The following is a 21,304-nucleotide window of genomic DNA, read 5'->3' as shown; positions in this document are numbered from 1 at the left end:
CAACGCTGGCATGCCCACAGAAATGGCTCCGCGTGCCACTTCTGGCATGCGTGCCATAGGTTCACCATCATGGGCATAGGGTCTCCTGCTTGGGCAGGGGGTTGGACTAGTAGACTGTTATAACTCTCTATTCTGTTAAGGCCACAATGTCTTCTCTTAAGGATTTGTTTTGTTGAACTGCTGTGAACAAGATTGGAAGTTGCTTCTTTATACCTCTATTCTTTTTTTTTCTATTGCTACTTATTTTCACACTTTTGGTTCACTTTTTTCTTCTTTTTCCAATTTCGCATTGTATTACTTTATGGTTATCTTTTATTTGTGAGAAAATGTTCAATAAAAATATTTTTTAAAAAATGGTTATATACTGTAAATTCATAAAAACAGAATGATAACACAGATTGAAGAAATGACACATCTATAATAAAGCATATGTAATTCACCAAAGAACAATCAATAGGGATACAATGCTCCCCCCTCCAGCCAAAGGCTTGAGAAAACTGCCAGGTTTTCAAAGATTTATGCAACAGAAACAGTATAAGAGCCGTGATGTTGCAGTGGTTAGAATGCAGTAATTTGGCAGTTTGAATCTCACCAGGCTCAAGCTTGATTCAGCCTTCCATCTTTCCAAGGTGGGTAAAATGAGGACACAGATTGTTGGGGACGATATGCTGACTATGTAAACCACTTAGAGAGGGCTGTAAAAGCACTATGAAGCACTATATAAGTCTAAGTGCTATTGCTATTGGGATAAGTCCCAATAGCTGGCCCAGTTTTACCAAAGAAATCACTCTACTTGATCATTTTGGATAGGCAGAAATTTACAGATGGGCAGTCCCTCAAATACTAAATATCTTTGAGGGCTTTATTGGTAGAAGCAGCACATTAAATTGCAGTTAAAACCAACTGGAAACCAACTAAGTTTGTGAAGCAACGATGATCCATACACATAATGTGGCAGGTCCAATATGGCCTGCCCTGTTTTATTCTAAACCAGTTCCAATTATTGAGTGTTTTTCATTGACTATTCAATACAGGTAGTTGTCATTTAGTGATCACAACTGGAAGCAGCAACTTGGTCTTTAAGAGAAGTGGTTGTCAACTAAAACCGCAACTTTGTTCACAGATGGATTTCAGCTTCCCTTTGCTTTACAAACGTTTAAATCAGTGGTGGGATTAAATTTTTTTACTACCAGTTCTGTGGGTGTGGCTTGGTGGGCATGACAGGGGAAGAATACTGTAAAATCTCCATTCCCACCCCACTCCAGGGGATGGTTACTGCAAAATCCCCATTTCCTCCCAATCAGCTGGGACTTGGGAGGCAGAGAATAGATGGGGGTAGGGCCAGTCAGAGGTGGTATTTACCGGTTCTCCGGACTGCTCAAAATTTGGTTCTCCAGAACTGGTCAGAAGCTGCTGAATACCGCCTCTGGTTTAAATGTTTTAATGTTGTTTAAATGGCAGTAGTTAAAGGGGGATCACCTGTATATTATTCATTGAAACATTAGCTTAAAATTATATTTCTTCTTTCTTGCCTTTTAGTAACTGCCTCTTATTGTTCAGATCTGGCCTTAGTAGAATGACAAAGCATTTGGGGAAAAAGATGCAACCTAGTAGTCCTGCACTAGATGACAATATGGAAAAGATCTCCACAGCCACCAAGTATTTGCCCTTGGTGCTGAGATAGGTAGGAAAAAAGGACAACCAGACACTGCAGAAACACAACAGGCTAAAGAAGATGAACTTGGTCTCATTAAAACTATCTGGTAAATGCCGGGCTAGGAAAGCCACACTGAAACCAACAATGGCAAGGAAAAGCAGGTATAGCAAGACACAGTAAAACATCACAGTAGAACCTTCATTACATCCTAGAATGATTTTATCTGCCACTAAATTCATATCAGCTTCTGGGAATGGGGGTGAAGTTATAAGCCATACAGTGCAAACAATGACTTGAACAAGGGAACAAGAAACAACAATGAAATTATCTAATGATTTCCCTAGCCATCGCCTCATCTTGGATCCTGGCACTGAAGCCATGAAAGCTAAAATCACAATGATGGTTTTGGCCAACACACAAGAAATGGCTACTGAGAAGACAATCCCAAAAGCAGTTTGTCGTAAAAGGCAGGTCACTTTTTCAGGTTGTCCGATGAATAACAAACTGCAAAGGAATGAGAGCACAAGGGAGATGAGGAGAAGGTAGGTGATGTTCCGGTTGTTGGCCTTGACTATGGGAGTGTCCTGGTATTTGATGAAGATCCCAAGAACCACCGTGGCAATGCAAGCAAAGACAATTGTGGTAATGACCATACTGGTCCCTAATGGGTCTTCATAAGACAGGAAAACTATCTGTTTTGAAAGGCATGAGTCATGGTTGTTGTTCGGATACTGTCCTTTGGGGCATGGTATACAATCATCCATGTCTGAAAAAATGAATGAATGAATGAGTAAATGAATTGCTATTAGGACAATATAGAATATTCTGCAATAATTAAAACATGGGTAATTCTGAAAGAAGACGTTTAGTCCAGTGGGCCTCCTTAATACTTCAATGGGAGACTGCCTGAGAGTTAAAAATCTTTTGGGCAGACTGAAATCACTTCTATAATATGGTCAGTAAACATGCACAGAATTGAACCCAACTCAAACTAACGTTTATTTTTATCCCTCTTTGATTAATTCGCTGAATATTGGAACTGATTTAAAATGAGATCAATATTATTTGTCATAATTCAATTTAAAATTCAGCAAATTTAATTATAGTTGTTAGGTTTTTTTCAATCGGAGATATGGCAGAAGTAGATTTATTTATTTATTTTTATTTTTATTTTTGAATTTGTATACCGCCCTTCTCCCTGAGGACTCAGGGCGGTGAACAGCCAGATAAAAACATCAAATACAAATATTAAAACACATTTTAAAATATATATAGATTTGGCCCCATTAATTAAAACGATAAGCAAAACAGAACAATTAAAAAACCCTTAAAAAGAAATTAAGCCAGCCCGGCTTGTTGAAAAAAGAAAGTTTTAAGGGCACGGCGGAAGGCACTGAGGTCATGGATTCTCCTTATCTCAGGGGGCAACTGATTCCAGAGGGTAGGTGCCCCCACAGAGAAGGCCCTCCCCCTGGGGGTCACCAGCCTGCATTGTTTGGCTGATGGCACCCCGAGGAGGCCCTCTCTGTGGGAGCGCACGGGTCGGTGGGAGGTCGTCGGTGGCAGTAGGCGGTCTTGAAGATAGCTAGGCCCTATGCCATGGATCGCTTTAAAGGTGGGAGCCAGTGCAGTTCACGCAGGAGCGGTGTTACATGGGAGCGCCACGCTGCTCCCGTCACTACCCGCGCTGCTGCGTTCTGGACCAGTTGGAGCCTCTGGGTGCTCCTCAAGGGAAGCCCCATGTAGAGAGCATTGCAGTAATCAAGGTGAGAGGTTACGAGGGCATGAGTGACTGTGCACAAGGAATCCCGATCAAGAAAGGGCCGCAACTGGTGGATCAGGAGAACCTGATAAAAGGTCCCCCTGGTTACAGCCATCAGATGTTCCTCCAAGGACAGCTGCGTATCCAGGAGGACTCCCAGATTGCGAGCCCTCTCTGTGGGGGCCAAAGACTCGCCCCCAATAGTCAGTGATGGAGTCAACTGACCATATCGGGATGCCGGGAACCACAGCCACTCAGTATTTATTTATTTATTTATTTATTTATTTATTTATTTATTTATTTATTTATTTATTTATTTATTTATTTATTTATTAGATTTCTATACTGCCCTACTCCCGAAGGACTCAGGGCGGTGCACAGCCAAACAATAAAAACACATACAATACAAAATTTAAAAAATAGAATAAAATCAAATTAAATAATTTTGGCCCTGACAAATTTAAAACCCCAAACTTTTAAAACCAATTTAAAATTGAATATATAAATACTAAAAGATATTTAAAATTTTAAAAATCTTTTATAAAAGAGGGGGAAAATTAGGCCAGGCCGGCCTGGTGAAATAGTAAGGTCTTTAAGGCGCGGCGGAAGGTGCACAGATCCGGGATCCTCCGTATCTCTGGGGGGAGCTCGTTCCAGATAGTAGGTGCCCCCACAGAGAAGGGTCTCCCCCTGGGGGCCACCAGTCAGCATTGTTTGGCTGATGGCACCCGGAGGAGCCCCTCTCTATGGGAGCGTACCGGCCGGTGGGAGGCTATTGGTGGTAGTAGGCGGTCCCGCAAGTACCCGGGTCCTAAGCCATGGAGCGCTTTAAAGGTGGTAACCAAAACCTTGAAGCGCACCCGGAAGACCACCGGGAGCCAGTGCAGCTCGCGCAGGAGAGGTGTTACATGGGAACGCCATGTCGCTCCCATTACCACCCGCGCGGCCGCACTCTGCGCCAGTTGGAGCCTCCGGGTGCTCCTCAAGGGGAGCCCCATGTAGAGAGCGTTGCAATAGTCCAGGCGGGAGGTGACAAGGGCATGAGTGACCGTGCGTAAAGAGTCCCGATCCAGAAAGGGACGCAACTGGCGAATCAGGCGAACCTGATGAAAAATCCTCCCGGTCATGGCCGTCAAGTGCTCTTCTAAAGACAGCCGTGAATCGAGGAGGACGCCCAAGTTGCGAGCCCTCTCCGTGGGGGCCAATGATTCGCCCCCAATAGTCAGTGATGGCGTCAACTGACTATATCGGGACGTCGGAAACCACAGCCACTCAGTCTTGGATGGGTTGAGCCTGAGCCTGTTCCTCCCCATCCAGATCCGTACGGCACCGGGACATCACTTCAAGGGCATCGTTGGGGTGATCCGGGGTGGAGATGTACAGCTGAGTGTCGTCAGCGTACTGATGGTACTCCACCCCGAAACCACGGATGATCTCGCCCAGCGGCTTCACATAAATGTTGAACAGGAGAGGCGAGAGGACCAACCCTTGTGGCACCCCACATATGAGGGGCCTCGGGGTCGACCTCTGTCCCCCTGTCAACACAGACTGCGACCGGTCAGAGAGAAAGGAGGAGAACCACCGCAACACAGTGCCTCCCACCCCCAACTCTTCCAACCAGTGCAGCATGATACCATGGTCGATGGTATCAAAAGCCGCTGAGAGATCTAACAGGACCAGGACAGAGGAGCACCCCCTGTCCCGAGCCCTCCAGAGATCATCAACCAACACGACCAATGCCGTTTCCATGCTGTACCCAGGCCTGAAGCCCGACTGGAACAGATCCAGATACGTCGTTTCATCCAGGTGCTGGGGGAGCTGTTGCACGACCACACTCTCAACAACCTTCACAACAAAGCGAAGATTGGAGACCGGACGATAATTTACCAACATTGCCGGGTCCAGGGAAGGCTTCTTGAGGAGAGGCCTCACCACCGCCTCTTTCAAGGCGGCGGGAAAGTCACCCTCACTCAGCGAAGCATTTATAATCCCCTGGAGCCAGCCTCGTGTCACTTCCCGGGAAGCCAGTACTAACCAGGAAGGACACGGGTCCAATAAACAAGTGGTCGCGTTCAGTCTACCCAGAATCCTGTCCACGTCCTCAGGGGTCACAGGATCAAACTCATCCCAGATAACATTCTCAAGACCTGCCCCTGTCTCTCCCCCTGAGACTACCCAGTCGGAGTCCAAATCTTCCCGAATCTGAGTGATTTTGTCATACAGATACTGAACAAAATCCTCGGCTCTACCCTCCAAGGGGTCCTCCCGCGCTTCCTGGTGGAGCAGGGAGCGGGTCACCCTAAAGAGGGCGGCCGGGCGATTATCTGATGACGCAATAAGAGCAGCAAAATAACTACATTTCGCTGCTTTTATCTTGGAAGGGTTGAGCTTGAGCCTGTTCCTCCCCATCCAGATCCGTACAGCCTCCAGGCACTGGGACATCATTTCAAGGGCATCATTGGGGTGGCCTGGGGTGGAGAGGTACAGCTGAGTATCATCAGCGTACTGATGGTATCTCACCCCAAAGCCACGAATGATCTCGCCCAGCGGCTTCACATAAATGTTGAACAGGAGGGGCGAGAGGACCGACCCCTGAGGCACTCCACATATAAGAGGCATCGAGGTCGACCTCTGCCCCCCTGCCAACACAAACTGCGACCGTTCAGAGAGAAAGGAGGAGAACCACCGTAACACGGTACCCCCCATCCCCAACTCTTCCAACCGGTGCAGCATGATACCATGGTCGATGGTATCAAAAGCCGCTGAGAGGTCTAACAGGACCAGAACAGAGGAGCAACCCCTGTCCCGAGCCCTCCAGAGATCATCAACCAACGCGACCAATGCCGTTTCCGTGCTGTGCCCAGGCCTGAAACCAGACTGGAACAGATCCAGATAGGATGTTTCCTCCAGGAATTGCGGGAACTGTCGCGCGACCACACTCTCAACAACCTTCGCCAGGAAGCGAAGGTTGGAGACAGGACGGTAGTTAGCCAATATTGCCGGATCCAGGGACGGCTTCTTGAGGAGAGGCCTCACCACTGCCTCTTTCAAGGCCGTGGGGAAGTAACCCTCACTCAACGAAGCGTTGATAACACCCTGGAGCCAGCCTCGTGTAACCTCCCGGGAGGCCAGTACCAACCAGGACGGACACGGGTCCAGTAAACATGTGGCCGCACTAAGTCTCCCCAAAATCCTGTCCACATCATCGGGAGTCACAGCATCAAATTCCTCCCAGATAACATTCTCAAGACTATTCCTCGTCACCCTGCCCTGATCTACCCAGTCAGAGTCCAAGTCCCCCCAGATCTGAGCGATTTTGTCATGCAGGTATTGTCCGAAATCCTCCGCCCTGCCTTCCAAGGGATCCTCCCGCGCTCCCAGGTGGAGCAGGGAGCGGGTTACCCTGAACAGGGCAGCCGGACGATTCCCTGATGACGCAATAGAGGCGGAAAAGTAATTGAACTTTGCCGTCTTTATCGCCACTAGGTAGGTCTTAATATGCGACCTTACCAGTGTTCGGTCAGATTCAGCATGACTGGCCCTCCAACCGCTCTCAAGGCGTCTTTTCCGGCGTTTCATCTCCCTCAGCTCCTCGGTGAACCAAGGAGCCGCGAGGGATCGACACCGGGTCAGAGGCCGCAAAGGCACAACTCGATCCAAGGCCCCACCAGCCGCCCGGTCCCAGGCAGCTACTAGGTCCTCGGCCGAGTCGTGTGCCAGATCATCAGGAATTGGCCCAAGCTCCGTCTGGAACCTATCAGGATCCATCAGGCGCCTGGGGCGGCTGTGATTGGATGTGTATGTGATTGCAATATATATGTGACTGGAAAGAGCCAATATCCAAGAAAAGAATTTAATTGGATGTAGCAACTCAGCAAGTATTTAATAAGGTAGAGCCTTAGCCTCAGAACGTATGATTGCACATTGTATCTTCTATTGATTTTACCAACATTCTCTGGACTTCTAGCTGTTTTACAGCTGATATTAAAATGTTTCTTCTTCCTCAGGTTCATGGGAAGTTATTTAGGAAGTAGGTGCAAAGTTTTGCTTTATTTCATTCATACATTCTTTATTTCATTCATACATAGGTTAATAGAACCCCTCTTTCTGAATACTCTTCTACCCTCATGTGCATGGACTGGTTAGTTCTTTAAATATAACTTGCTTTACCTTTATGATTTGTAATCCTATTTTCTGGACATGGAAGGCACTTGTAGCAACAATATGGCTTTCCTTCTATTTTGGCCCTACTTGAACCTGAATGGCAATTTTCATTACATATAGAACGTGGTCTTCCCTGAATGAAAGAAATGAAGAATTGGTTTGGTGTTATTGACATGCTATGACTGCAATGATCTTTGCAAATAGGATACTCATGCCAGGGAGGAATTCCTCCTACAGAAACACAAACATATACAAAGCAACTGGTTTGCTGCTGTATATATATTGCTTGTGTCAAACGTAAGAAGTCAGGAGCCAGAGTAATTCAATACAGGTTTATTGCATGCTAACACTCTATCCAATAATCTGAACTACTAACAGTTAAAACAAATGGGTGGTAGATAAGCGTCAACAGACCTCAAGGTGGGCTGGATTTAGATCTCTTATGAGTATGAATACTGACCATGTGCTTAACCCCTCCTTTGGACTCAGCCTGGTCACCTCCTACATCTTGAATGCATCAGAAGTCCCTAGGCACAAAAGGGCCTTCACTAAGACACTATGTCATACCCTCCCTTAGCCATCCTAGTAGATCAATATAGGAAGACTCCCTCCTTGCAGTAGCAATATCCTTGTAACTCTGGACACATGAGTTTCTCTAGTGTCTATGTTACAGACACATTAACCCTACCATTATTAGAATATTCAGGACTCACGGGACAGATTCCTACTTACCTGGGTTTTTTTAAAAAAAATATATTAAATCTGCCACAAGCATCAGCAGTTTATTTTTCTTAAGCCAGGATTACTTAAAATTTGTTGGATGATCACTTCTCGCTTGTTTTGGGGATTCAAACGTATAAAGTAAATTCAAGGTCCCCCTAATTTACCACGTTAAAGATTTGATTTGAGAAGTAAAACCTCCTTCCTTTCTTCCTTCCTTCCTTCCTTCCTTCCTTCCTTCCTTCCTTCCTTCCTTCCTTCCTTCCTTCCTTCCTCTCTTTCTTTCTTTCTTTCTTTCTTTCTTTCATTCTTTCTTTCTTTCTTTCGCTACCCAATTCCAAACTTCTCAGGGATGTTTATAAGAATTAAAAATACATAATTTAAAGAAACAAGACCACCCAAACAAAACCACCTAAATAGCATTGAAAAACGGGGAACAGAGTCAACTATTAAAATTTCAGAGGACTTAAAGTATGGGAGCTATATTTATCTTGCTTTTTAAATATTCAAAATGGGGACTGAACTCTCTGCAAATCTACACAAATATGTACCTGGTTAAATCTTTTGGGCCATATAATGAAATCCTCCTGAATGCTGAGTGATTTGGAAGTGAAAGAATTTGTCTCTACCCATCCAACTTTGACTTTTGTAAATGTATTATTTGAGTATATGACCCAGTTGAAAATATCAAATCCAGAAGTTATATGTCCATCGTCATCAAAGGAAATATTTTCTTCAGCACTGTTTTTAAAGAAAGTACCTCTCAGAAACTTGTGAAGCTAAATTGGGGAGAAGGTGGAGAGAAAATGATGCCATGAGACAACATTCAGAATAGTCCCAATGCAGTTGAAACACCTGGGTAATTATCTAAGCAGAATTCCCCAAGTGGTCAAAATGGACCCCTACCCCAAAGCATTGATTGGATTAGGTATTGCTATTGTTGCTGCTCATATTTGACATTGATTGATCCATGCTATCAAATCATTTTTACTCCTAGCAATCTCATAGGTTTTCTCCCTAATAATCTATCTATATTAGATAAATATTTATTAAATTATTTTATATAATAAATGTTTGTGGATTGATGAAAATCCTAAAGCTTCATGAAGTTGAATTTTTTAGAATGAAGTAAAGTATTTTGGGTCCTCTGATCTGCAGAGACCACACATTAAACATGGTTGAGGTGGATTTGCACAGACAGGAGGAGGAGGAGAGGGACAGGGACAGGGACAGGGAGAAGGAGAAGACAGCACTTGATCTATTCAGGCAGCATGGTGACATCAACTAAAAAGCTGGGATGACACATTTGAGAAAGTAAATGCCTTTATTGCAGCAAAATATGCCATTTTGGAAGACATGTTTGACATTTTACATATTTCATCTATTGGCATTCCAAATGGAGAGAAAGGGGGGGAGGGAGGGAGAGAGAGAGAGAGAAGAGAAATTTTAAATTCTCAAATTGACATAAACCTATGCTGATGAACCTCTCCATAAAGATCAGATAGAGCAACTAATAAGTGATAAGTTATCATGGTTAGTTTGGTATTAATTTAAATAGAAATGCAGGCAGTTCATCAACATAACTTTATATATCAATTTTGAGTGTGTAATCTGTAAAATGTATAGATCATTATTTCAATTAGAAATAAGAGAGCCACCCCATCATTTAAATGCAGGTTGGCATACTGAACTTGGAAATTTCATTCAGGAGACAAATTGGCAGAAATTATCTAAGATTTAATGTGAGAACAACAGTGGAAAAATATATATTGTTAGAACTTGATTCCAGACAGATTAGGGCATAATTATATAAAAAAATATTTCTTCTAAATCTTGAGAAAGTGTCAAAAAAGGTGGGTTTTTTTTTTTTACTTTTGTGGTGATCATATGGTAAAGTTATACCCTTTTGATAAAAAATGGGGATAAGTACCATGAATAAAGAAAGAATTGAATGTTCCCCCAAGTTAAGTTTAACAAATTTATTTGCAGGACCAAATCTCAGGTTTATAAATAAGGAACTTGTTATCTCTTTAATAACAGCAGCTAAAATGACATTGGAAAACTCAATATAACGTAATAGTTGAAATGTGGATTAACAAGCCTCTTTAATTGCCACATTAGAAAAAAAAAGGAACAGATAAAGTTAAAATAAGGAGATATCTGAGTCAGTAATCACAATTTCATCAGATTTTAATTGATTTTATGGTTTACCTCAATAGCAATAGAGTATAATATGTGGACAATACTTCACCTGTATGGTTAATCTGTACATGTACAACATCTATTTATTTACTTTTTAGTAGCATTTTGGTATTCCTATTTTTTTCTATGTAACTTGAATTGATATTGATTAAGAACTTGATAATGTTTATGAATTGTAATTCAATAAAAACAATGAAGAGAGAGAGGTGGGGTGGGGGAGAAGGTGATTTCCTTTCATAATTGTCTTAAATCTCCTTCCTGGCATTTCTGGTGATAATAAACTACATTAATATGATCACTTGGTTTAATATCTCTTCTCAACAAAGTAAAACCATTCTATATTTGTACACATGGTACCTGCCATGGCTGTTCATGTAGTCCTTTTTGTCTTATCTCCTTCATCTTTGCTCTCTGTTTTGAGGTGGATGAAGTTATTGCATGCAAAGCATATGCCATAATGTAAACTGCATTGTAGACACTATAACTGAGGCCAGACACGCTGGTGTCAAATAGGGTCACAGGTAGAGTCTCCAGTTTTTCCTCCCCAGTGCAGATCTCCTCATCTCGCTCTTCTACAGTGGAATTTGAGAAGTCACACTTAAAAGCATCTTTCCAGAAGATTCTGATGAAGCCATCTCTACTTTCTGAGAGAGGGTTTCTTTCCTTCTGAAATTTCTGGAATCCTCTAGGATAGTTTGTGTGAACAGCAAACGACAGAGTCCCGTGAAGGAAATGTATGTCCCAATCTCTTTGAAATCCCGGAGAAGTAAAATCCATCTGGGCTGTCATAATCCACACTCGGCTCTCAGTTGTTACATCATGAAACTGAGAAAAGTGGAATAGCAATCTCAAGACACTAATAGTGTGTATTTCGCCTTGTATGATAATGGCATTGGCACTACTTCCGGTGACAATATGTGACGAGCCAAACCATTCCACTGCAGTTTCAGCAACATCACCTGAAAAAGATATTTGAGGTATTTTTTCTAAGAAGTCTACACAGATACCCTTCTGAGAGTAAATGGGAAGTATATCCTGTACAAATAATTCTCCATTGTCATCATTTGAAGCAATCACACCAATCCAGGTTCATTTGAAATGCAGTAGTAACTCAAGAATGCCCATATAGTGATGGATCACATTTGGAAACATCTGGTGGAAGAAATCTTCTTTGGTTTTGTCATTTATTGTTGGAGAAGAGCCATAAATGATCTTAGGATAGAAATACATGGGATATACGGAAACATCATGGCAATAAATCTTTTGAAAATGAAAGGTTTCTTATTTATTTTATTTAGTGTATGGCGTCTACAAAGATCATGCAATCACTGATACACAACACTGATAAAACACATTATACATACAAACAAAAATATAAGTTTGAATAAAGCAATAACAAATAGGTCTGCATAAAGTATGTGGACAAACAATACACAAAATAAAATATTAAATTAGGGTAAAACCATGGTAAAATTTCCATAATATGGCACTCTGCTAAACACATAATTCTCACAGCACTGTTTTATGCCTAAGCAAATCTAACCATGTAGTAAGACTGCATTACTATTCTCCTTCTCTTTGGAGCTTTCCATTTTGTAACACCTGTGGTGTCCAAACTCCTACTTACATTTACAAAACCTCAGTCTTTCTCATCATCTTTCCATGCATGTTGCTTACCTGTGGAACTTTGTAGATGCTCAGGATATTTGTCATGTGAAGACAGACTTGAGAATTAGGTCCTCCAATGACACCCACAATATTATTGTGAATATCACACTTGTAGTTTGGGATGAACTGGTCCTGTGTGGATAGAAGTTCCATAGAAGCAAGATAGGTCCATCTAGCAAAGAAATGGCTGTTTAAAATGTGGAAGCCCAAACTCACATTGGGTAAGAGTTGATTATTCTCATTGATTTCCTTCACAGCAAATGCCAAGGCCAGGATATGTTGATAATTCTGAATAAACACCCTATATTAAAATAAATAGTTTAAGGCTAGACGTATTTTCTAGATGGTAATGCTCATTCCATCTAGACATTTTGCTATAAAAAAATTAATCTGTGGAAAACAAGCATTTTGAGTCAACTGCATAGAACACGTTTTGGAAGTTACGAAGATATTTTTCATACACAAAATAGTTCCAAAATATTTCATTCTTACAGGTACAGATGTTCAGTTTTACATAAAATATTGAAGATACCATATTTAGTGGCAGTACTGTGGCTGTCTACCTATCCCTATATCAATCCATGCTCTTATTCAAGGTGGTTCATGTACTTAATAGTCTTTATTGAAAGACATGACAACATAACAAGATGACAAGATGAACTAAAGATAGAAATATTTTTACACTTTTACACGTTTTTAATAATAGACCTGAACAATCAACCTCAATCTTGCCATAGAAAATTTCTGTGATGAAGGACGGTCTGGTCTTCTTGTACTTCTATTTTATTTATTTATTTATAATTAAATTTATATATCGCCCTACTCCTGAAGGACTCAGGATGGTGAACAGCCAAAAAAGTAAAATACATATAATACAAACGTTAAAAACCATTTAAAATACATTAAATACTTTGGCCCAATTTAAAACACCCCAATTTATAAAACAAATTTATTTGACCAAAAGATGTGAATGATAGTCCTATCATGTCTGTCTGTCTCTCTTTCTCTCCCCTTCTGTATTTTTCATGTTTTAATTGAATTCATTGAATTTAATAAGCTTTGAATCTATTGCTACTAATATGAGAATTAAAGAGTTGTTTATTTTTTCTCTCCAGCTACTGTATTCCTGATTTTCACCTCTTCACAGTTATTAAGGTTCCATCTTTAACCATCTTGGGGACTCCTCCTCCAAAGTTCAAGAAATGAAAGTCAACATACAGTATAAGGACTTAAGCACAGACTTGAATTGAAGTTTGAAAAGACTCCTTATAATGTAAACATAAGATAACATGGGACGCAGTGGCTCAGTGGCTAAGACACCGTCAATTGAAAGGTTGGCAGTTCAGCAGTTTGAATCCCTAGTGCCGTGTAACGGGGTGAGCTCCCGTTACTTGTCCCAGCTTCTGCCAACCTAACAGTTCAAAAGCACATAAAAATTGCAAGTAGAAAAATAGGGACTACCTTTGGTGGGAAGGTAACAGCGTTCCGTGTGCCTTTAACATTTAGTCATGCTGGCCACATGACCACAGAGATGTCTTTGGACAGCGCTGGCTCTTCGGCTTTGAAATGGAGATGAGCACCACTCCCTAGAGTCGGGAACGACTAGCACATATGTGCTAGGGGAACCGTTACCTTTTTAAGTTAACATGATAAAATAATATTTTATTTTATATTTTTATTTCATTATAAAAATGAAGTTGAAACTCTGAAAAGAGTCCAGAGAAGAGCAACAAAATGATTAGGGGGCTGGAGGTTAAAGAATATGAAGAATGGTACAGGTATGACTAGTCTAATGAAAAGAATGACTAGGGGTCACTTGATATAAATGTTCCAATATTTGAGAGGCTCCTGCACAGATGAGGGGGTCAAACTATTTTCCAAAGACCAGAAGGCAAGAAAGGAAACAATGGTTGGAAAATAACCAAGGAGAGAATCAACCTAGAACTAAGGAAAAATTTCCTAATTATGAGAGCAATCAATCAATGGAATAGCTTGCCTTCAGAAGTTGTGGGTGATCCATCACTGAAGGCCTTCAAAAAGAGACTGGAAAACCATTTGTCTGAAATGGTACAGGGTCTCCTGCTTGAACAGAGGGTTGGAGTAGAAGAACTTTGAGGTCCCCCCTATGTTCTACATTGTTTCCTTCCCTCTTCTGTCCCAAATTGTTGATTTAAGTACAGCATCCCAGAATCACATAAGTAATTGGAGAACTTTACCTGGTCAAAGATAGCATGCATCTCATATATAAAACCTACTTACACAAGGTCATCAAAACATTCCTCTGAAGGCTGCTTCTGAAAACTGATTGGATTCAGAAAAATGTGGATCTGGGAGAAAATTCCTGCAATGATAAAATTGCCTGGCTGATAATATTTGTGGAGAATTGAAAGAGGTTCACCAACAGAACACTTAGCAATGGAAACCTTACTTGAGGTATAGGACAGAGTTCCTATCACTATCATCAGTGCCATAAATAACATACTTTGTCTGATAGATTTTCTGCCGTTTCCCAAGGTATCTGCTCCTATGTTCACATTTGAATATTGGTATTAAAAGGGTAACATTTATCTGATCTAAAGCCAGAACTCTTCAATATTGGCCCCCAGTTATCTCAGCAGTGTAACCCTATCTGTATCTAGTATCACCTCTGTGTGAGATATAAAGTATTAGTATAGCTAACTATTGAATTATCCTAGTACCAATAGGGAATATTTGTAGGCCAGTAAGAGATAACATTAATTGTGTTTATTTCATAATTATGGTGGGATGGAAAAACAATTACCAACCTGGAATTCTAAAATTTAAAATAACACCAGATTTCAGCATGTTTATAGTTCGCACAATTGGCAGCTGGCATTTTCCCAAACTATACTGAAATAATAAGAGAGAGGTCTATAATTATCCATATAAAGTTAAATCCTGAAATTAATCAAATAATAAATAAGGAATTTTATAATATATATATATATATATGTTTTCTTCTAGCCAGGTTTTCCCTACGTAGCCAAGGTTTTTTTGTAGCTCCAGCTCAGTAGAATCTCATCTACTCGGTTCTGGGCTTTTTTCTTTTCTAACACCTAGCAAGCTCTCACTGCTAGGTGGGAGACCTAAATAGATCCATTTCTAGCTCGTTAGCTGTCATCAGAGAAAGAGCTGTCATCTAAGAAAGAAAAGAAAAAAGCCCAGAACCGAGTAGATGAGATTCTACTGAGCTGGAGCTACAAAAAAAAACCTTGGCTACGTAGGGAAAACCTGGCTAGAAGAAAACACACATAAACCCTACGAAGAAGTAAGAAAATTGATACTATGCCTTTACAGGGAGGATATGGGTGTGGCCTACTGATGACAGCTAATGAGCTAGAAATGGATCTATTTAGGTCTCCCACCTAGCAGTGAGAGCTTGCTAGGTGTTAGAAAAGAAAAAAGCCCAGAACCGAGTAGATGAGATTCTACTGAGCTGGAGCTACAAAAAAACCTTGGCTACGTAGGGAAAACCTGGCTAGAAGAAAACACACATAAACCCTACGAAGAAGTAAGAAAATTGATACTATGCCTTTACAGGGAGGATATGGGTGTGGCCTACTGATGACAGCTAACGAGCTAGAAATGGATCTATTTAGGTCTCCCACCTAGCAGTGAGAGCTTGCTAGGTGTTAGAAAAGAAAAAAGCCCAGAACCGAGTAGATGAGATTCTACTGAGCTGGAGCTACAAAAAAACCTTGGCTACGTAGGGAAAACCTGGCTAGAAGAAAACACACATAAACCCTACGAAGAAGTAAGAAAATTTATATATATATATATATATATATATATATATATATATATATATATATATATATATGTATGTATATATATATGTATATATGGAACATTTATTTAAATTAATTTGTCCTTGTCGGGTAACACTTTACCAGTTCCAGCATGAGTCATTCCTCAATTTTGGAATATTTTGGAACTCAGATGGTTCATATCAGCAAACTTATTGAAAACACAATTAGCAGATATTATCTCAGAATCATTGTACCATATCTGTCAAAAATCCTAGAGCACCTGAGGACTGGAAAAGAGCTGATGTGGTTCCCATCTTCAAAAAAGGGAAAAAAACAGACCATGGAAACTACTGACCAATCAGCCTAACATCAATACCTGGGAAGATACTGGAAAATATAATCAAAAAACAGATCTGTGAACATCTGAAAACAAATAAAATTGTACAGTAAGTAGAAGCCAGCACAGGTTTGTTAGAAACAGATCTTGCCAAACAATCAAAGTGACTAAATTAGTAGACTAGTGAAATGCTGTGGACATAGTATACTTAGAATTCAGTAATGCATTCAACAAAGTAGACCACAACCTACTCTTAGTGAGCTAGAAAAAGTATCACCACCAGATGGATTTGTAAATGGCTGACAAATTGTACTCAATGAGTAGTCCTTAATGGTACTACATCTATATGGAGGGAAGTAAGCAGTGGGTACCACAAGATTCCATTTTAGACCCAGTACTCTTCCTTCAGAACTCTGGGATGTAATCTGCCAGGCCCCAGTGATTTACTGTATATTCATCAAGATCAGACAGGTGTTCTCTTACCATTGCTTATCATAGTTTTTATTTCTTGTCTGTCTTATCTTGCAGTAATATTTTAGTTAGATTTTTGGTAGGTTGGGCTATAGTTTCTTTTTCCGTGAAGACTGATGCTAGTCAGTCAAGCTCAGGATCCTAAATGATCTTGACAGACTTGAACAATGGGCCCTATCCAACAATATGAAATTTAATATGGAGGAAAGCAAGGTTATACACCTAGGCAGGGAAAACCAAAGGTACAAATACAGATTAGGTGAAACCTGGCTCAGAAACAATAACTGTGAGAGGAACCTTGGTGTCCTAATGGACAATCACTTAAATATGACTTTGGTAAAAAGATAGCCAACTGACTACATGCCCAGGGAAGGATCCCTGAGGGTTTTTCCCCTGGAATGTAGCTTCTTCAACTATCAACAGAAAGAATGGCATTCCTTTAGTTTATATGAGTCTTCTGGGGGAGGAAAAGTCCTAGAATCATCCCACAAGATGACAACCAAAGAACAAACATAGTTAAACTGATCCCCAATGTTTCTTCATAGGATAGGAAAATTATATATTTTGAGATGGAGGAATCTTGGAAATCTGTTTGGATTTTGAAACATTCAAAACAATTAATCATATCTGAAAATGAAAGCTTTAGACTCATTGAGGATTTATTTAGTTATTTATTTTCCAAAGGGTTTTGAATAATTCCATACTTACCTTTTTACAACTGAACAGTATTATGAAGATAAGCTACTACCAGAAATTTGGGGTAAAGTGTTATAATATCCCTTGTTAGGGAAACCTGTAAACTTAAATCTTTGGGGCCTGCTCTAAAGTTGTTTCATGTAGATTTAATATTTATAAGTCTCAATTAATACTGTGCTTAAAAATAAGTAAGGTTTAAAAATGTATTAAACAAAAAATATTAAACAAGATGCAGGTAGTCCTCAACTTATGACTGTAATGGAGCCTGACAATCATCGTCATAAGGCATGATAGTCATAAAGCCATTGACTTTTTTTTTTGCAGCAGTCATTAAGTGAACCTGAAGTCATTAAGTGAATGCCATGGTCATTAAGCAAACAAATGGTTCACTGGGTACTGTTTTGCCAAAATCCAGAAGTAAATCTTGGGAAAACTGTCATAAAACACATTCATATGAACATGGAAAGTATGCAAATGGCCATAAATGTTGCCATGTTTCCAAGCACCTGTAGTTCAGACACATGACCATGCTGAAGCCCTGACCATTGGAACCCTAGGTAGATCATAACTTTGAAAGATTGCTAAGTGAACCGTCATAAATGAGGACTACTACCACACATTTGGTACTATGGATCTATTATGCCTGAACCATAACAAAGGAACTTGTTTTGTTTCAGAGATGTTTTATCATTCGGAGGCCTCCCTGACTGCCTATAATTCCCAATCTGAAAAAGGTTAATGAAAGAAACCTAGAGATTGAAGGAAACTTTGGAAGGCTCCAGACCACTTGAGGAAGATTGCTCAGTAAAAGATAGAACATTTTCACACCCTCCTGGGCCAACTCATTGCAATGTAAATGGAGGAATGCCAACATTACTGGCACATGTCCCAAAGATGCCTTTTCAAGAGACAACTGGATTTTCTGGTTTTTCTTTGAAGTTGTTTCACTTCTCATCCAAGAAGCTTCTTCAGTTCTGACACCTATGAAGCTTCTTGGATGAGAAGCAAAATGTCTTCAAAGAAAAACGAGAAAGTCCAGTTGCCTCTTGAAAAAGCACCTTTGGGACAACCATGACCTGGATGACTGAGAATCTCCATAGATATTACTGGCACATGAAAATAGTTTCAAATATCTTAGAAATGAAATATGGTTATTTCCAGGCTCCAGTTGTGGACTTCAACATTTTAGATCACTAGTAATGTTGATCATATCCTTCTTGCTACCCCAAAATGGGCCAGAAATAATTAGGGGAAATAGAATTTGTAGCTATTATTCTTAGAAACATTTCTATCCCACATTTCTTACCTTCCTGGTTTGAAATTTTTTCTGCTGGACATGGAAAACAATCATAACAGCAAAATGGCTGATCTTCTTTCTCTGCTTTAAAATGACCTAAAGGACAATGGTCATTGCACACAGACAAAGGCTGTATCTGTAAAAAAAGAACAGAGATATTTTGAATGTTGTCAATCAGTCTTATAGCTACAATTAAGAATGGGTTGACAATATCATAAAGTACATTCCTTATACATTTGACTAGACATGGAACTGTACATGGAAAAAGACTTATCTTTGGACTAGCATCTATCCAAAATGAAAGGATGCAGCACATGTCTTTAATCAATCAAATCCATATACATGTCTTCATAAAGATGGTAGAATCAAAGCCAACACAACCATTAGTAGAGCATTTTAAGCAAAAAATTCTGAAGTTTTCTTAAAAGATTATCAACATATTTAAGCACAAGTATAGTAGAAGAGAGAAGCACGTTATGTCCACAGATACAGTACTATCTTGACTAATTCACAAGAATACAGAATACAAAATAACAGAGTTGGAAGGGACCTTGGAGGTCTTCTAGTCCAACCCCCTGCCTAGGCAGGAAACCCTACACCACTTCAGACAAATGGTTGGCCAATCTCTTCTTAAAAGCTTCCAGTGTTGTAGCATTTACAACTTCTGGAGGCAAGTCGGTCCACTGATTAATTGTTCTAACTGCCAGGAAATTTCTCCTTAGTTCTAAGTTGCTTTTCTCCTTGATTTGTTTCCACCCATTGCTTCTTGTCCTGCCCTCAGGTGCTTTGGAAAGAAAGAGTATTGGGTAGAAGGAAGGGTGACAAACACCAAATATCTTCACAGTTTTAATATATAGCCAGAAATATATGAGTTTATATGGATTTTATCATGTAAGAATGTATTCATTTTTATTCACTTATTAAATTTATATGCTGCCCATCTCACATCTCACAGTGTAAAATGACGTGAATCTGGGAAATTTAGCTATTATTTCAAAGTACTTTATCAATTGGAGAAAACACAAGGGATAATTATAGAATTTGCATAAAAGGGTGGTTTTGCACTTCAATCTGGTTACTTGGGAAGATGATGATGAACTATTTCAGATATTTTATAAATGTACCCTAGACCTACCTGATTGAATCTATGAGGCCAGACAAGAGCATCTTCATGAATGGTGAACACATTTTCTGGAAAAGCCATAGGATCAATCTTTCCCACTTTAATTCTAACAAAAGACCGATTGGGGAAGGTGACCCAATTGACGATATCAAACCAACTTCCAATTCCCCAGTTTGCTCACAGAAAACTCCCCCCCCCACATTGTTGTTAAATGACACTTGTCTTAAAAAGTAGTGTAGCTGAGATGGAGAGACAACAAATATATAAGGTCATGGAAAAAGATATATCTGAACAATGCTCCTTTAAGTGATTAGATTTTTAAAAGCTTTCAAAAGTCTTTGGAAGAATAGTAGCAATGGTGCAAGGAATTAAATTAGGATTATCATGGCAAAGAAGCAGAGATGCAGGCTGGGAAAGAAAATAGAATACAAAATTAAATGCTTGACATGCAAAGATTTATTAATGTGTACAGTAAGAAGAAAGAAAGAACAAGAAAGGAAGGAAGGAAGGAAGGAAGGAAGGAAGGAAGGAAAAGAAAGAAAGAAAGAAAGAAAGAAAGAAAGAAAGAAAGAAAGAAAGAAAGAAAGAAAGAAAGAAAGAAAGAAAGAAAGAAAGAAGAAAGAAAGAAAGGGTAACATCAATTTTCTCATTTTTTTGGAGCCAGATTATTGGAATATTGAGGAAGTAGTAGTTCCATGGACAGAAGCTGAAGAACAATTGCTTGAATTTAGTGACATTTTTAATTACGAAATTAATATGAACGATCATAGAGATTTCATAGAAAATGTTTTAAAAGATTCAAAGAACTGTGCAATTCCTCACAGTATTAAAAAAGCTAAAGATATTGTCAGAACAATTGCTGTGAGTTCAGCAGAAGCGGAAAGGGGTTTTTCAAAAATGAATGTCATATGTTCAGAACACAGAACTCACCTGTTTCCAACATAACCAACCTGAAGACCATTAGTGTAATTGGCCTACCTCTAAAAGAATGGGACTCTATTCCTACCATCCAAAAATGGTTGAGAGCACATCATCACAAAGCAATGATCCTCAAGTCAAGATAAAGAAAATTGCAAGTGAGGAGGGCGCCAATGAAAGAACGATGTGGAAACATCTTAAAGTTAAAGGCAAATAACACTTTTATGTGAGTAATTGTGTACAGTGGTGGGTTGCCCCCGGTTCGTTAAAACTGGCGGAAGACCCCGACATCATCAAAACGCTTTTACGCATGTGAACCGGTAGTAAAGGTAAGTAGAAGCCAAGTTGGTGCAGTGGTTAGAGTGCAGTACTGCAGCTACTTCAGCTGACTGTTAGTTCAGCAGATCAGTGGATCAAATCTCACCGGCTCAAGGTTGACTCAGCCTTCCATCCTTCTGAGGTGGGTAAAATGAGGACCCAGATTGTTGGGGGAAATATGCTATTTAGTATACCGTCTTT

General features: G+C 40.1%; 1 protein-coding gene across 1 annotated transcript; it reads right to left on the bottom strand.

Moving 5' to 3' along the window:
- Nucleotides 1–1,512: 1,512 nt before the first annotated feature.
- On the bottom strand, nucleotides 1,513–19,948 carry LOC139324453 (vomeronasal type-2 receptor 26-like). The gene is made up of 8 exons (XM_070954164.1): nucleotides 19,880–19,948; nucleotides 18,754–18,880; nucleotides 14,433–14,697; nucleotides 12,390–12,474; nucleotides 12,183–12,305; nucleotides 10,863–11,516; nucleotides 7,590–7,716; nucleotides 1,513–2,423 (listed from the first exon to the last, which is right to left on the bottom strand). Exons 1-8 carry the CDS (start codon nucleotides 19,946–19,948, stop codon nucleotides 1,513–1,515), a joined length of 2,361 nt encoding a protein of 786 aa, XP_070810265.1.
- Between the last annotated feature and the right edge of the window lie 1,356 nt (nucleotides 19,949–21,304).

This window comes from Pituophis catenifer, unplaced genomic scaffold, assembly GCF_029215685.1.
Source record: "Pituophis catenifer annectens isolate HBS135680 unplaced genomic scaffold, rPitCat1.0.hap2 SCAF_15, whole genome shotgun sequence".
Taxonomy (NCBI): Eukaryota; Metazoa; Chordata; class Lepidosauria; order Squamata; family Colubridae; genus Pituophis; species Pituophis catenifer.
Note: the sequence above shows the minus strand (reverse complement) of the source record. Positions and strands in the feature narration are given on the sequence as shown.